General features: G+C 40.5%; 1 protein-coding gene across 6 annotated transcripts in view; it reads left to right on the top strand.

Moving 5' to 3' along the window:
- The first annotated feature begins 1,135 nt into the window (after positions 1 to 1,135).
- The window catches only part of ATRNL1 (attractin like 1), an 857,023-nt gene continuing 839,745 nt past the window's right edge, over positions 1,136 to 18,413 (top strand). For 2 of the 6 annotated variants that reach the window (XR_008619833.3, XM_034931567.4), the window contains exon 1: positions 5,002 to 5,684. Coding sequence is in view for 4 of the 6 variants with exons in the window: in XM_034931567.4 (XP_034787458.1) it covers positions 5,392 to 5,684 (293 nt within the window). In the remaining 2 variants the exon portion in view is untranslated. Of the gene's footprint in view, positions 4,593 to 5,000; positions 5,685 to 18,413 lie in introns of those variants that run through there. The other 4 variants (XM_034931565.3, XM_034931566.4, XM_008950947.5 and 1 more) reach the window with 4 other exon arrangements.

Below are 18,413 nucleotides of genomic sequence, written 5' to 3' on the forward strand. Positions count from 1 at the left end.
TTTTAAGTTTGGTTACTGCTTATTTATTTACTTATTTATTTATATTTTTGTTTTCTGATTGTCCCCTTATTATTATTATTTTTAAAGAATATCCACTTTTGTTTTATGGTGCACAATCTTTCCATATCATTTGACTTTGTTTCCTTTAATTTCCTTTTCTTTGTTTTGTTTCTATCTTTTATGTCTAGTGAACATTTACTGTCCTTATTTAGGAGAAAATTATGGAAAAAAGGATTAGGCAAAGCTTATTAACTATCAGGCTTCACTGTATAGTGATCCAGAAGCTGGATTTTCATTTGGTTGGAAGATGCCAAATGACAGTATCTTTTGTCTTGGAACCATTCAACTTCTGCAGATAAATATCCTTCAGTTTTCTGTCTGGGGGTTATTCATTTGATTATTGATGTTCTGGGAACAGGAGGAAAAGATGGCAGGGAAATTTTACCATTCATTATGTAGATTTTCACTTAGTCTCTCAAGTTCCAGCTGTATACTTCACTCCCTCCTTCTACCATGCCTGGTGTTCCAAGTCTGGAGCCTCTGATTCAATTTCTCAAGAGATTAAACCTCTGTCAGGGCTGGGTTTGGGGTAGTGTTTAGCTTCTTCGGATGAGAGGGAGAGTATGGGTCCTTATTCTACTCTCAACCATTCCCCTTATTTTTATCCTAGAGCCCCACCTCTGCCTTCCTGGTAACTCTTGCATCTGAGTCCTTAGGCTTTCTGGGGATCTTTGGGAGAAACAGATTTGTTTCTTGTTGTTTCTTATCTCTGATGGTGTATATGTTTTAGTTATTACGTCTCCATTCACTTTTCTCCTTCATTGACACTTCCAAATGCCTTGTCACCTCTCATCTGCAAGTTGGCTGTTTTCTCATTTTCTTTATCATTGTGAGTTTATACCTGAAAAAAATTAAAACAAAAAACAAAAAACAAAAACCTTTCCTGTCATGTTGGTAGAGTTTCCAGAGGGAGCAGAGGTAAATGCACATACTTGATCTACTTTGTTTATCAGGAAGCCCTAGCCCATATTTTTATTGAATTAGATTTCACAAAAGACAAGTTTCTGCAATTGGCTATTAGCAATCAACTTTTTTTGGTGACAAGACTGAATATTTAGGATTAAAAGTTTAAGGATGTTCATTTTATTTCCCAGCTAAAAAAGAATGTAGTAGCCCAGCATAGTGAATTTATAATCTTTGGATTTATTTCCTTGGATTTACTTATAACAATATGTTTGAAATGTGTTAAGTAGAAAAATTGGCAGAAGTGTATGTGTGTGTTTGCAACTGTGACAGCAAGGGAAACCGATGGAAGAAAAGAATGAATCCAAGAGAAAGCAGAATGTTAGATTTTGATTGGGACGGTGGTGGTGTTTCAGATCCATAGCCATATAAACATTTTAAATATCATCAATAATTTTTTAATAAGTACCTAAATTTGATGGTTGTTTTTTTAAACTGTCTAACGTTGCAGACCATTCATCATCTATTGGTGTCTTAAGAATACTGCCCCAGTTTCGCTGTGGGTCCCTTTGAGTGAATGCATTTCTAGCTTTTGAGGCCAGGCTATCTGTAGTTCTCATTATCTTGGTTGCTTTCAGAAGCCTCATATAAGCTAAAGGGCGAACAATAACCAGAGAGCAGAGATTCTTAAATTAAGCAACTGAAAAGAGTCTGCTTTGGTTCATTAGCCCAAATAGGATCTTTTACTTTTTGAGTAGCAATCAAAAGATATTGGATCTATCATTTCTCTTGTTCTCTTAAAAAATCACTTAAATTTCCTTTAAACAATCTGGTGATGTGATATCAGATTTTTGCCCATCATATTATAACACCATTGTTAAGTAGTATGAATGGAAATGAAACATACACCTCAAAATATCTAATGGTCCTGATATAAGGCTAAAGAAAACAAATAGTCTTTTCTTATCTTTCCCCTTGGATGAATTTAAATAGATAATTCTTAACAGTTTCATCCTACTTCAGTAGGGTGAATTTTCCCCCAGTATGGCTTTGGAGTAAATTTTCACCTTTTTGCTAGATTTATGACTGCTATTACCAATACTATTAATTATTTCAGTATGATATAGCACTTCTAGGAGGCTGACCCTACTTAATTGGAAAAAAAAGAAAATATGTTGGAGCTTTAACATTTCTTGATCATAGAAGGTACTGAAACATAACTCATGATTCTAGGCAAACTTTGCCATTGAGTTTTTGTGTGACCATTTAAAATAATTTAAGTTTTCTGTGTCTACATTTGTAAAGTATATGACACTCAACTGTATAATGAACTCACAGTCTAGTGAGCTTGATAGAAGATAAGCTAATCTGGGGTAGAAATCATGCTTTATTCATATTTGTTTTCTCTTGCTTAAATTCATGATAGTAAGTGTTGACTAAAAGTGTTTGAGAGAGAAACAAAATACAGGGTGAGTGAAAATTCTGAGATCCTTGTGAGAATAATTCATATAAATTTAATATATTCAGCTTGATTCTAAAGGCAATGTTGAGAGGAGGCCCGTGGGGCTGCATGTTCTTCAGTGTAATGTGAAGTACTGAGCTGATTATAGTGGTTATTCAATTAAAAGATATGTATTTTTAAATTATTATTATACTTTAAGTTCTGGGATACATGTGCAGAACGTGCAGGTTTGTTACATAGGTATACACGTGCCACGGTGGTTTGCTGCACCCATCATCCCGTCATCTACATTAGGTATTTCTCCTAATGCTATCTCTCCCCTAGCCCCCCACCCCACAACAGGCCCTGGTGTGTGATGTTCCCCTCCCTCTGTCCATGTGTTCTCATTGTTCAACTCCCACTTATGAGTATATTTTTAATGGGCAAGCTCTGCTCAAATACAGGCTACAGTCAGTATGTGACTGAGCTGTGATCTCTCTCGTCAAAGGGACTACAGCGCACCCTTTGAATTACCTTCACACTCACTGACGGTTTTAAGTGTTTGGCCACTTCCCCACGTCTGAAAGCGACTCTACCTTAGATGTGAGAAAGATGCGGCTGACTTTGGCTGGCAGATGGAGAAGAATGGAAAAGCAGCAGACAGTGTTCATGGATGGCTGACACTAGAAAGAATTCTTCTGGATTTCACAGTCATTGAAATGAAAAGATGTGATCCAGAACAGGATCTTCCTTTTAACTGGTGTCTGCAGTGTTCTCTCCTCTGCTTCTTCACTCATTTCAAGAAGTCTCTAAGGGGCAGCCTGATGTGGAAAAGATGTTAAGGGAAGAAGAGGGCATCCTAATTCTAGGTTTGATAAGGACATTTTTGATACTGGTAAAACCCTGAAATTATGGAAATTATGATTTGTTCTGTATGCCAACAAGAATCGTGGTTTTCCTTTTGCTCTTTTCCTTGCGAAGGAGCCAACTCCTTCTGGATCTTTGTTTTTATTTTTTCCTCCTTAAGTCACTGCTGAGGTATTTGTAAACCAAGCCAACACGTATATTTTATTCACCGAAGGAAGAACAAAGCATCTGCTAATAGAAGCAGTGAAAAAAGCACAGCAGTCAGAGGCCTCGTGTCTAAAGCTCAGTTCATTACTCCTAACCTGCCATTGGCCAATATTTCAACCTTTCTGAGTTGCTCTTTCTCATCTGCAAAATGGGGTTAATGGAGGATTTCATCTGCAAGTGGGGATAAGAGATATGAAAAGAACTGACGCGAAATAAACACGAGTTGAATCCTAACAATAATATTTTGACTGTGTAGTTACAACAAACTTTTCTTTCTTCTTCTTTTTTTTTTTTTCTGTGAGAAATGCCTTTGGTGGATTTTGAATTCTTTTTCATACTGCCTGTTCTTTGGTGGGACTCCAGCAACATTGCTGTAACTCGAGGATATATGGCTGCAATGTGTGTTTGGCTTCCTTTCTCAAGGGGGTCAAATAAAAAGGCAACTGTTTAGAGAAGGCACCAAAGTACAAAACAAAAATCTCAGAATATGCCAGCCAATCTTGGAAAGTCATCTGAAGAAGAAAAAGTGCTGCTGAGGAAGGAAAACGGCCCTTTTGTGGGCATCACTTCTGCTCTTCTGAAAAAAAGCCCCGATGCTGCAATATTTTTCAAGGCAGAATATCGTCCCAGATGGAGGAGGGAGCACTGACAGGCAGAAAAGGAGAGACGTGGGGTTTCGAGACAGCGTCTGTAAGGGGTGGAGAGCGCGGGGCTCGGAGCCTCCCAGTTCTTTGTTGGGGGCGGGGGCTTCGTTATTTCCGAGGCAGCAATGGCTCCCCCTCGGAGGTCCCTCCGCGGAGACCGCCTCGCGCCTCTCGCAGTCCCCAATCCCCGCCCCTCCCAGCCCTCGCTGACCCCACAACGTGGTCGGACTGCGGTGCCTTTAAGGCTTTTGCCTGCTGCACATGCTCAGCTCTTTGTGTGTTGTTCGAGTTTTTCTCTCTTAAGAGAAAAAGAAGAAATAGGCAGGAGGATGGGGCGGAGGAAGGGGGAAGCGCTAGGGAAAAAGCGCTGCACTTTTGCAGCTGCAGACGGCGGACGGGAAGGACTTCTTTTCTGCTGAAGCTGCGAAGCCTGTGTCGATCTCTCATTCGTGGGGCTCCCGGGGCGCGGGGTGCGGATGGGGCCGGGGTGCCCGCACGGGCCGGGGGGACGGGCACGCGGGCCACACCTGGGGGGCCTGTCTCCAGTCAGCGCGCGGGCCAAGCGGGGTGGGCGCGCGCGGGAGGGAGTCCCCGGTCCCTGTCAGGGGCGGGGCGAGACCAAGGCGCCGGGCCTGTGGGGAGGAGTGTAGGCGCGCGCGAGGGCGGGGGGCGGCCCCACGCATCGTGGGCTCCCGGCGCTGCCGCTGCGGCCGGCTCGAGGCACCGGAGACAGAATGGCTGCCGGGGCGCCCTTGCCCGCCGGGCGGGCGAGGCGGGGCTGACCGCCGCCTCCTTGATCGCCCCCTTCCACGTTGGGCGCGCCCACTTCGGGGCGCCCGCTCGGCCCCCGCCCTCCCGGGCGCGCGGCGCTCGGAGCCGAGGCAGTTGGCGCGGGCCGCGGGCGAGGCGGGGCTGCGCGCGGGATCCCCTCCTCCTCCCGGTCAGGTCCCCTCAGGAGCGCCGGGCGCAGTCTGCGCCTCCCGCTCCTCGCCTCCGGCCGGGTCCCGGACGCCGCGGCTGTGGGGTCGGCCCGCTAAGGACAAGGTCAGGAGACTGGGTGGCGATGCCCGAGTGCGACTGGAGGCAGCCGAGCGGAGGCGACGGCGGTTGGGATCTGTCCCTCCTGACCGGGGAGCGGGACTGGGACGGGCGCCGGTGAGGAGGAGGAGAAGCGGCGGCGGAGAGGTTTTCTGCGGCCGGAATTCCCTTCAACAGCATCCCTGTCGGCGCCCGCGAGCGCAGTCTCGCCGGGCAGGGGCGCCGGGGAAGATGGAGACTGGGGGCCGGGCCCGCACTGGTACCCCGCAGCCGGCGGCCCGGGGGCTGTGGAGGGCTCGGCCGGCGGGTGGCGGCGGCGGGGGCGCCTCCTCCTGGCTGCTGGACGGGAACAGCTGGCTGCTGTGCTATGGCTTCCTCTACCTGGCGCTCTACGCGCAGGTGTCCCAGTCCAAGCCGTGCGAGAGGACCGGCTCCTGCTTCTCGGGCCGCTGTGTCAACTCCACCTGCCTCTGCGACCCGGGCTGGGTGGGGGACCAGTGCCAGCACTGCCAGGGCAGATTCAAGTAAGTGCCTTCGCCGGACCCCGAACCTCCAGCCCTGCCTCGCTCCCGTCGCGGCCTTCCCCGCCCCCCTCGCGGCCTCCCCCGCCCCCGTCGCTGCCTCTGATCCCCCGGCCGTGAGTGAACCTCAGCGCGCGGCGGGAGCGGGCGAGAGTGGGGCCCGCGCCGCGCCCCCTCCAGCCCCGGGGCGCCCCGGGAGAGCTCGGGCCCGCGCGGAGCCCTCACCAACGGGGAGCTAGGCATTTCTCGAGCGTTCCAGATGTCCGCAGCGACTTCTGATCCGCTGCTCAGCACGAACATTTTCACAATCAGTTATGATGCCCAGCACCATTTTCTTGGGATAATATTTTAAAATCAGAAATTGTCCAAGTTACTTATGAAATACATGCGCATTGTGAAAAATTCACGGAAGTGTAAAGGTTCAGTTATGATCTACCAGTACCTCTCTCTTTCCCCATCCTCTTCTCTCTAGAGGTGACCCCTTCTAACATTTATTTAGTCATCATAGTGATCTTAATAAGTAGAGTTTATGATGGACTTGCTAAGTGCCAAACACTCTTCTAAGCGCTTTATGTCGATTTTCTCATTTATTCCCTACAACAACTCTATGAGTTGCTAGAATTATTATGCTGGATTTACGGAGAGAAATCGAGGCGATACATTGAAGTAACTTGGCCAGGATTACACAGTAGTAAGGGCCGAGTTATGATTCCAAATCAGCTGGCACATTCTGGAGCCAGTACACACTCCAGAATGTGTACTTTTAACGAATTTGCTGTGTTGTATTTGCTAGGACAATCTTGAATTGAGAAATACAAAGGTGACTTTAGGTTAGATAGAAGGACGTTTTTATGTGGTGAGGATAATGGATTTTTTTCTGATCGGTTAATTCACTATCAGCTTTTGTGCGGGAACATCGCTTTGGCTTGTCTGAAGCTCAAGGAGCCTAAGAAGTTTGCTTGCTAAGGTGAAGATACTTTCTTCGTACTGGTTGGTGTTTATTACATTCTTGCCTGATATAAAAAGCAATGGGTCACAGTGTAGGGGAGTAGCAAAAGTCAGTTAACATTGGGGCAGGCTTCTAACAACATGCAGGTAACAGTCATTAAGAAAGTCAGCTTCTTAGTCTTCTAGGTATTTAATATGAAGTTTGCTGGCTGGTTTGTGGCTCTTGAATATTGTAGATTACTGATATTGTTAGGATGATAGCCAAAATCTAGGTGAAATTTCTCTTGGGCTCTAAGGCAAAGGTAAGACTAGTTCACCTTATTAATGTATTCTAGGACAATTTCCTGGAATTTTAAACACAGCATACTTTCCTTTTTAAAAAAAAAAAACTTACTATTACTGATTAAAATAAGTGTCCCTTAAAACTCAATGTAAAAATGTATATTTTTTAAATGGCACTTTAAAATTTTCGGTAGAGTCTATGATTTAAATTAACTAGTAGGTTTTGGAAGTGAAATCTTAAAGTGAAGTTTTATGAAACTTATGCAATAGGTTGAAATTTTTCTAGGGTTTATACTTTAAAGTTAAAGTATAGTAATGTAGTTTTAAAAATACTTTTTAAAAAAATTAGGAGAGATGCTGATTAAAAGTTTAAAAAGTGTTTCAAGATGAGGAAAGAGATCTTAATGAATTCTGCTTGTTAGTTGCTTTTTTTTGCTTGTGTTCTTAAACGTTTGCTATGACAGTAGAATTCAGCGTCTTTACCTAGCAAGAGAGAATTTTGAACATATAAACTGGTAGTCAGCAGTGAAAAAGCCTCATCCATTTTTTACATTTTTTTACATAAATAGGGAGAGTGCCTGATTTGTATGTAGGGATATTGGCTTTTGTGTGGGTGGGTTTGCTCCGTTTGTCTTAAGAGGACAAAATTTGCTGCAGTCCTGAGAAGCTTCATTTTAAAGTAGCGGAACTTGTTAATCAGCTGGATCAGCAGCCTGTGACCTCACTAGCAGATGTTGTCCCAGTTAAAAAGATCACAGATCAAGTTAAAACTAGCTTAAATAACATTGAGAGGTGGTGTTCATAAACAAAATACATTAGTGAGTAGAAGAAGAATAGATATTTGATGTAGATATTGTTAAATAACAATAAATCCTGAGCTAATCACTGAGTATTCATCATTTCCTTGGAAGCTATTATTTCCTAGGACTCATTGTACTCTATTGGGTAAATGCTTTTGCATTTCTCTGTGGAATACAAGCTATTAATTAGAGTAAATATAACTGGTGTGACGATCTGTGTTTTTATTATGTATACTCTTGGGGATAAAGAACACATTGGTATTTAATGTTAAAGAGAAGGATTATGTATAGTAGAAAAGAATTCTTCTTGGTAAAGTACATGCAAATAAAGCTATGAAAGGTTTATTTGAAGATAGTAGCTTGTTTTACCTGGCATTTGAAGTAATAACACAGTGGGAAAGGCTTTAACTAGAAAATCTCACTTCACTAACTATCTTGAAAATCTTTTTCTAAACTGAAGGATAGCAACCTTACAAACAGACATTAAAAATGATTGATCAATCTTGGTAAGCAGGTGTCAAAATTAATTGGTTGGCTCCATGGTAACTTAGCTTTTTTTCTACTATAGGGATTTCGCCAGGGAATAAAAATGTTCTTCAAATGCTTCTTGAGGATAGAAGATTGATAGTTGGGGGAAGAAATGCAGAAGCAAATATAGTATCAAAAGTGGTACTTCAGTTCTCTTAGCATTGATTCCAGTCTTCTGTTTCCATTTGAAAAGAATAAAGCACTCAGAATAACAAGCCATTCCTTCCTTACACAGGTAAAACAAAAGGAACATTGATTTTTCACCCAAAGCTAGACTAAAGGATTTGGGATTGAGAATAGGAAAATATATTTGAAATATAATAATCAAAGATACAGACTCTAATTCAAGTTATATTTATTTGAATAGTTCAGTGTAATGTTAAGCAAGAAAATATTCTGCTATAATCTATTTGAATGACGTTCTCTTTTAGAAGGGAGCCCTTGAGAATTAATTTTGTAGAGATTTATATAAATTTATATAAATATAAAGAGTATTGCTCTTTATATTAGTCAAATATAAAGGGGTATATTTTTACCCCTCTTAGGTTAGTCAAATTTGGATACTTCATTTCACGCATTTAAAATGGAAGTATGCTGGGTGCCGTGGCTCAGGCCTGTAATCCCAGCACTTGGGGAGGCCGAGGTGGAAGGATCCCTTGAGCCCAGAAGTTTGAGACCAGTCTGGGCAAGATAGTGAGACCTCATCTCTACAAAAAATATTTTTAAAGTAGCTGGGCATGGTGGCACACACCTGTGGTCACAGCTACAAGAGAGAGTGAGGCGGAAGGATTACTTGAGCTCAGGAGGTTGAGGCTGCAGTGAGCTGTAATCACGCCACTGCGCTCCAGCCTGGGTATCAGAGCGAGACTCTTCTTAAAAATTTATATATACATATATGAAGCATTCTATTTGTAGTGACAGCAAAATGAAGATGTAATGATATAATGTCAGGAATTAGGTTGTTATTATAAACAAAAACGGGCAGAATAAAGTGTGTAAACTCTTCCCCTAAGCTGTTAAAAATATATGCATATTGCCTGGCTTGGTGTCTCACGCCTGTAATCCCAACGCTTTGGGAGACCGAGGCGGGCGGATCATGAGGTCAGGAGATCGAGACCATCCTAGCTAACACAGTGAAACCCCGTCTCTACTAAAAATACAAAAATTAGCCGGGTGTGATGGCACGCGCCTGTAGTCCCAGTTACTCAGGAGGCGGAGGCAGGAGAATCACTTGAACCCAGGAGGCGGAGGTTGCAGTGAGCATAGGTCGCGCAACTGCACTCCAGCCTGGGCAACACAGCGAGACTCCGTCTCAAAACAAAACAAAAATCAACAACAACAACAAAAAACAAATATACATATGCATATGTAAATACATATATATTTGGAATCCTTTTTACTTGTAAGGAAACTGACAGTAATTATAAACTTAAACTGAATGTTCCCTGTCCCTAAGACTTCTTTATTTAAAAGTTTTATTTTAATGGATAATTTATATCCATGGATTATTTTTACATTATTAAAGTGTATAATCACACAGTAGGAATTTAAAATAATTTAAATTGAGTGTTTCTTAGATTCTAAATTGATAAGGTAAGTTACTTGTAGTAGCATAGTAGCATGGTTTTCAAGAACACGTGTCTGCATGATTTGGCTCCTTTAGCTGGTTAGACTCAGGCCTCCTTTCCTCTGCCCTGACTGGCCTCTTGAAGTTCCTTGAAAGTGTCACATTCCTTTTGGCCTTAGTGCATTTTATACACAGTTACTTCTGTGAACTCTTTCCTCTCTGGTCTTTGCTTGGATGATTACTGATCATCCTTCTAATCTTAGCTTAAATACTAGTGTTTTTTTTTTTTTTTTGAGACCGAGTCTGGCTCTGTCACCCAGGCTGGAGTGCAGTGGCGCAATCTCGGCTCACTGCAAGCTCCGCTTCCTGGGTTCACGCCATTCTCCTGCCTCAGCCTCCCGAGTAGCTGGGACTACAGGCGCCCGCCACTACGCCCGGCTAATTTTTTGTTTAGTAGAGACGGGGTATCACCGTGTTAGCCAGGATGGTCTCGATCTCCTGACCTTGTGATCCACCCGCCTCGGCCTCCTAAAGTGCTGGGATTACAGGCGTGAGCCACTGCGCCTGGCCACTTAAATACTAGTTTCTAAAGGAGGCTTGTCTGACTCTTCACACTAGGTTACCCCTTATATACTGCCCTAATAGCACTATTTTTCCTTCTTAGTATTGTCAAAAATGAGGTGTTTAATTATAATTTTGATAGTTATTTAAACAAAATTTTTAAGAGATTGAGGTATAATTGTCATACAGCACAATTTAAAATGTACAATTTATTTATTTAAATTATGCAATTTGATAAGTTTTGTCATATGTATTTGCATCTGAAACTGTCACCACAATCAAAATCATAAAAATACCGATCACGCTAGAAAGTTTCCATGTGTTTCCTTTGTAAACCCTCCCTTTTCTAGTTGCCAATTCCTGTCCCAGGGCAACTATTGATCTGCTTTCTCTCACTATAGATTTGTTGGTATTTTCTAGAACTTTTTGTAAATAGAATCATACATTATATACTTCTTTTTTGTCTGGCTTCTTTCACACAGCATGTTTATTTTGAGATTCATTCATGGTGTGTTAGTAGTTTATTCTACTGCCGAATAGTGTTCCAGTGTCTGGATACACCATAATTTGTTTATCCATTCAACTGCTGATGGACATTTGGATTGTTTCAAATTTTTGGCTGTTCCTTATAAAGCTGCTATGAAGTTTCATGTGGAAGCCTTTTTATCTTTGTATGGTCATATGCTTTCCTTTCTCTTGGGGAAATAACCTGAGAATGGCTGGATCATATGGGTAGATATATGTGTAACTGTTAAAGAAACTGACAAACTGTTTTCCAAAGTAGTTGTATCATTTATGTTCCCACCAGCAGTGAGTCAGTGTTCTATCTAGTTAATTTCACATCCATACCAATACTTGGTATGGTTAGTCTTTTAAATTTTTGTGATTCTAATAAGTGAATGGTATATTATTGGGTTTTAATTTGCATTTCCCGAATTACTAATGATATTGAGTATCTTCTCATGTGCTTACTTGCCATCTGTATATCTTCTGTAATAGGCATTTATTCAAACCTTTTGCATGTTAAAAAAATTTTCTTACTGATTTTTGTGAGTTCTTTACATTTTCTGGATTACTAGCTTCTTATGAGGTATATCATTTGCATATATTTTCTACCAGTCTGGGGCTTGTCTATGAAAACACAATGCAAAGAGAATGAAATCTCTTGACAGTATTTTTCAAAGAATCTAAGTTTTAAATTGATTAATTCCAGTTTATCATTTTTTTCTTTTATGCTTTTCATGTTGTGCCTAAGAAAAGTTTGCCTAGGCTGGGTACTGTGGCTCATGTGTGTAATCCCAGCGCTTTGGGAGCCTGAGACAGGAGGATCACTTGAGTCTAGGAGTTTGAGTGCAGCCTGGGAAACAAGGCAAGACCGTGCCTATACAAAAACATTTGAAAAATTAGCTGGTCGTGGCGGTGTGCGCATTTAGCCCATCTACTTGGAAGGCTGAGATGGGAGGATCACTTTAACACAGGAATTGGAGGCTGCAGTGAGCTGAGCTGTGATTGTGTCACTGTACTCCATCCTGGGCAACACAGCAAGACCATGTCTTTAAAAAATAATAATAATAAAAAAAGAAAACTGCCTAAACCAAGTTGATGAAGATTTTCTTCATTTTTTTTTCTCTAGAAGTTTTGTAATTTTAGATTTTACATTTATATTTATGGTCCATTTTAAGTTAATTTCTATATATGGGGAGTGGTATGGATCTAAATTCAGTTTTTTGGCATATAGGTATTTGTTTTAGCACTATTTGTTGAGAAGAGTATTCTTTCTCTGTTAAAGTAGCTTTGTACCTTTGTTGAAACCATTCATATATTTGTGTTTCTATTTCTGGACTCTGCTTTGTTTCTTGATCTCTTTGTCTATTTGTATGTCAGTACAACAATGTCTTGATTATTGTTTCTTTGTAAGTCTTGAATTCTGGGAGTGTTTTTCAGTTTTGTTCTTTTCCAATTATTTTGGCTACTCTGAGTTCTTTGTATTTCCATATGAATTTTAGAATCAGCTTGTCAGTTTCTATAAAAAGCCTACTAGGATTTTGTTTGTAATTATGTTGAGTCTATAGATCAATTTTGGGGAAAATGAATACCTTGTCAATTTTGAGTTTCCTACATGGTATATCTGTTTATTTATTTAGTTGTTTAATCTGTCAGCAGTGTTTTTAAATTTCTAGTCAATAGATCTTGCACCTCTTTTGTCAGATTTTTCCCTAAGTAGTTAATATTTTTGGATGCTATTGTAAATGGCATTTTTTAAACTTTCACTTTTGATTGTTGCTATTATACTGAAACACAACTGATTTTTGTATGTTTGATTTTTTATCTTGCAATCTTGCCAAACTTACTTATTACTTGTAGTAGATTTTTGCAGATTCCTTATGGTTTTCTACTTAGATGATTATATTGTTTACAGACAAAGATATATTTACTTCTTTCTTTACAATCTAGATGCCTTTTTTTTTCTTGCCTTATTTCACTGGCCAGAACCTCTATTACAGTAATGAATGGAGGTGATGAGAGTGGTCAATCTTACTTAAGATTTAGGGGGAGATATTTGATCTTTAACCATGAAGTATGATGTTATCTGTAAGTTTTTTTTAGATGCCTTTTATCACACTGAGAAAGTTCCCTTCTATTCCTAGTTTGCCAAGAGTTTTTACCAGTGATGGAAACTGGATTGTATTAAATGCATTTTCTGTGCCCATTGAGATAATCATATGATTTTTTCAAGTTTGTTAACATGGTGAATTATGTACATAATTTTTGAATGTTAAACCAACCTTACATTCCTAAGATAAACTTCCTCTGACACGATATGCTTTCCTTTTTATTTTAGGTTGGATTTGGTTGTTAAAGTTTTATTTAGAATTTTTGTATCTGTGTTCATGAGAGATATTAGTCTGCACTTTTCTTATAATATATGACTAGTTTCGGTGACAAGATAATGCTGGCCTCATATAATAAGCACCATGGGACTCTCCTGATCATTTGCTGAAAGAGTTTTTAGGGAATTGGCATTATTTCTTCATTAGTGTTTGGTGGAATTCACCATTGACACCCTCTAGGCCTGAAGTTTTCTTTAACTCCAAATTCAACTTTTATTAATATAAATTCAACTTATTTAATATACAGAAGGCTATATGACTAGAATCCTTTAAAATTTATTGGCCAGAATATTGTCTATCTTGGTAAGTATTTTTTTGGGCGTGTGAAAATAATGCGTATTCTTCTATTGATGGGTGGAGTGTTGTATACATTTCAATTAGGTCAACTTGGTTAATAGTCTTGTTCAAGTCTTCTACAACCATTCTGATTTTCTGTCTGTTTTTACCATTTATTGAGAGAAGGGTATCTTCAGTTATAATTTTGTATTTACCTGTTTGTCCCTGCAGTCTTATCTGTTTATCCTTCATGTATTTTGAAACTATGTTATTAGGTGCATAAAATTTTGGATTATGTCCTCCTGATAAACTGAGCCTTTATCATTATCCAATGACCATTTGTTGAAAAGACTATCCTTTTTTCATTAATGTCTTTGTACCTTTATTGAAAGTTAATTGGACGTCTTTATGTATATTTATTTTTTGACTCTTTTCTGTTCCATTGATCCATATCTCTATCCTTTTGCAAATTCCTCACTTACTTGATTAATGTATGTATGTACTTTATTAATGTATATATATGTGTATATATATACATACATATATTTGAAATGGAGTCTCACTCTGTTGCCCAGGCTGGAGTGCAGTGGCACGGTATCGGCTCACTGAAATCTCTGCTCATCAGGTTCAAGCGGTTCTCCTGCCTCAGCCTCTTGAGCAGCTGGGATTACGAGCGCGTGCCACCACACCTGGCTAATTTTTGTATTTTTGGTAGAGATGAGGTTTTGCCATGTTGGCCAGGCTGGTGGTCTCTAACTTCTGACCTCAGGTGATCCACCCACCTCGGCCTCCCAAAATGCTAGGATTAGTATATTTTTACAGTAAATCTTGAAGTTAGATAATGAGATTCCCCCAACTTTATTTTTATTTTTGAAAATTTACTTGGTTCATTTTGTTTTTCATATACATTTTAGAACTGTTTGTCAATTAAAAAAGTCTTGCTGGGATTTTTATTGAGATTGTGTTGACTTAGTAAATCATTCTGAGGAGAATTGATATGTAAACAATATTGAATTATCTCGTTCTTCATTGCAGTATTTTTTTTCATCTGTTTGGGTTTTCATTGATTTTTTACAACAGTTTTTTGTAGTTATCAGATACAGATTCTGTGTATATATTTTTAGTGTTTTTTTTTTTTGAGATGGAGTCGTGCTCTGTCACTCAGGCTGGAGTGCAATGGCATGCTCTCGGCTCAGTGCAACCCCTGCTTCCTGGGTTCACGCGATTCTCGTGCCTTAGCCTCCTGAGTAGCTGGGATTACGGGCGCCCATCATCACGCCTGGCTGATTTTTTGTATTTTTTGTAGAGATGGGGTTTCGCCATGTTGGCAAGGCTGGTCTCGAACTTCTTACCTCAGGCAATCTGCCTGCCTCAGCCTCCCAAAGTGCTGGGATTACAGATGTGAGCCACTGCGCCCGGCCATATTTTTCGATTTTATACCAAAATATTTTATGTTCTTTAAGGCTATTGTAGTTGGTAGTATTTCTTTTAATTTCAATTTCCAGTTTGTAGACTTTAAAAAAATAATCAGGGAAATCTTTCTTTGGTGATATTTCCTCGCCCATATCTCTTTATTTTTTATTTTTGTGGTTATGTTATAGGTGTATATATTTATGGGATAAATGAGATATTTTGATACAGGTATACAATGCCTAATAACCACATCAGGGTAAATAGGGTATTCATTACCTCAAGCATTTATCCTTTCTTTGTGTTATAAACAATTCATACTAATTATACTTTCTACCCATTAACCATCCCCATTTCCCCCACCCCAATACCTTTCCCAGCCTCAGGTAACCATCATTCTACTCTATCTCCATGAATTCAACTATTTTAATTTTTAGCTCCCAGAAATAACTGAGAAAATGCAATGTTTGTCTTTCTGTGCCTGGCTTATTTCATGTAATGTAATGACATCCAGTTCCATCCATGTTGTTGTGAATGACAGGATATCATTCTTTTTTATGGCTGAATAGTACTCCCTTTTGTATATGTACCACAGTTTATTTATCCATTCATTTCTTGATAGACATTTCGGTTGCTTCCAGATTTTGGCTGTTGTGAATAGAGCTGCAGCAAACATTGAAGTACAGCTGTCTCTTCAATATACTGATTTCCTTTCTTTTAGGTATATACCTAGCAGTGGGATTGCTGAATCATATGGTAGCTCTATTTTTAATTTTTTGAGGAACCTGCAAACTGTTCTCCATAGTAGTTACACTAATTTACCTTCCCACCAACAATGTAAGAGGGTTCCCTTTTCTCTATATCCTTGCCAGCATTTGTTTCTGTCTGCCTTTTGGATATGAGCTATTTAACTGGAGTGAGATAATATCACATTGTAGTTTTGATTTTCATTTCTCTGATGATCAGTGATGTTGAGCATCTTTTTATTTACCTTTTGACATTGGTATGTCTTCTTTTGAGAAATGTCTATTCAGATCTTTTGCATATTTTTGAATTGGATTATTAGATTTTTTTTCTTACAGTGTTGTTTGAGCTTATTATATATTCTGGTTATTAATCCCTTGTCAGAATGATAGTTTGCAAATATTTTCTTCCATTCTGTGGATCGTCTCTTCATGTTGTTGATTGTTTCCTTTGCTGTGCAGAAACTTTTTAACTCGATATGATCCCATTTATCCATTTTTGCTTTGGTTGCCTGTGCTTGTGGGGTATTACTCAAGAAATCTTTGCCTAGTCTCCAGGTGTCCTGGAGAGTTTTCCGAATGTTGTAGTAGTTTCATAGTTTGAGGTCTTAGATTTCTAAGTCTTTAATCCATTTTCATTTGATTGTTGTATATGGTGAGAGATAGGGGTCCAGCTTCATTATTCTTCATATGGATATCCAGTATTCCCAGCACAATTTATTGAGGAGACTGTTACTTCCCCAGTGTATGTGCTTGACACCTTTGTCAAAAATGAGTTCACTGTAAGTATGGATTTATTCTGGGTTCCCTATTCTGTAATTGCTCTATGTGTCCTTTTTTTTTCCTCTTTTTTTTAATGCCAGTACCATGCTGCTTTGGTTACTATAGCTCTGTGGTATAACTTAAAGTCAGGTAATATGATGCTTCCAGTATTGCTCTTTTTGCTCAGAATGGCTTTGGCTATTCTGGGTCTTTTTGGCTCTGCATACATTTTATGATTTGTTTTCTATTTTTGTGAAAAATGTCATTGGCATTTTGATAGGGATTGCCTTGAATCTGTAGATTGTTTTGGATAGTATGGACATTTTAACAATATTGATTCTTCCAATCCATGAGCATGAAATATCTTTCCATTTTTTTTGGTGTCTTCTTCAATTTCTTTCATTTTTCCCCTGCCTAGAGATTTGTGGAACTTTGAACTTCAGCGAGATGATTTAAGGTATCTGGCAGAAGACATTTCTAAGCAGCAAAGCATTCAAGATGTGACTTGGGTGCTGTTAAAGGCATTCCATTCTCAAAGGGAAACAGAGCATAAAAATTTGGGAAATGTACAGCCTGACAATGATAGAAAAGAAAATCCCATTTTCTGAGGAGAAATTTAAGCCAGCTGCAGAAATTTGCATGAGTAAGGAGAAGCCAAATGTTAATTCCCAAGACAATGGGGAAAATGTCCCCAGGCCATGTCAGAGATCTTCGGGGCAGCCCCTCTCATCACAGGCCTGGAGGCATAGGAGGAAAAAATGGTTTTGTGGGCCAGGCCCAGGGTTCCTGTGCTGTATGCAGCCTAGGGACTTGGTGTCCCTTGTCCCAGCTGCTCTAGTTATGACTAAAAGGGGCCAAGGTGCAGCTCAGGCTGTGGCTTCAGAGGGTGCAAGCTCCAAGCCTTGGCAGCTTCCATGTGGTGTTGAACCTGCGGGTGCACAGGAGTCAAGAATCGAGGTTTGGGAACCTCTGTCTGCATTTCAGAAGATTTATGGAAATGCCTGGATGTCCAGGCAGAAGTTTGCTGCAGGGGTGGGACTCTCATGGAGAACCTTTGTATGTCAGTGTGGAAGGGAAAAGGGGGGTTGGAGCCCCCACACAGAGTCCCTACTGGAACATTGCCTAGTGGAGCTGTGAGAAGAGGGCCACTGTCCTGCAGACCCCAGAACAGTAGATGCTCCTACACCTTGCACCATGTGCCTGGAAAAGCCGCAGATGTTCAACGACAGCCCATGAAAGCAGCCAGGATGAGGCTGCACTCTGCAAAGCCACAGGGTCGGAGCTGCCCAAGACCATGGGAACCCACCTCTTGCATCAGCATGACCTAGATGTGAGACCTGGAGTCAAAGGAGATCATTTTGGACCTTTAAAATTTGACTACCCTGTTGGATTTCGGACTTGCATAGGCCCTGTAACCCCTTTGTTTTGGCCAATTTCTCCCATTTGGAATGGCTGTATTTATCCAATACCTATACTCCCATTGTATCTAGGAAGTAACTAGCTTGCTTTTGATTTTACAGGCTCATAAATGGAAAAAACTTGCCTTGTCTCAGATGAGACCTTGGGGGTGCTGAAATGAGTTAAGACTTTGGGGGACTGTTGGGAAAGCATCATTTGTTTTGAAATGTGAGGACATGAGATTTGGAGGGGCCAGGGGCAGAATGATATGGTTTGGCTGTGTTCCCATTCAAGCCTCAGTTTGAATTGTATCTCCTAGAATTTTTTGATGTGTTATGTAAAGGAATTACCCAGCGGGAGGTAATTGAATCATAGGGGCCAGTCTTTCCCGTGCTATTCTCGTGATAGTGAGTAAGTCTCAACAATATCTGCTGGGTTTATCAGGGGTTTCTGCTTTTGCTTCTTCCTCATTTTTCTCTTGCCACTGCCATGTAAGAAGTGCCTTTCACCTCCCACCATGATTCTGAGGCCTCCCCAGCCATGTGGAACTGTAAGTCTGGTTAAAT

Source organism: Pan paniscus, chromosome 8 (assembly GCF_029289425.2).
Source record: "Pan paniscus chromosome 8, NHGRI_mPanPan1-v2.0_pri, whole genome shotgun sequence".
NCBI lineage: Eukaryota > Metazoa > Chordata > Mammalia > Primates > Hominidae > Pan > Pan paniscus.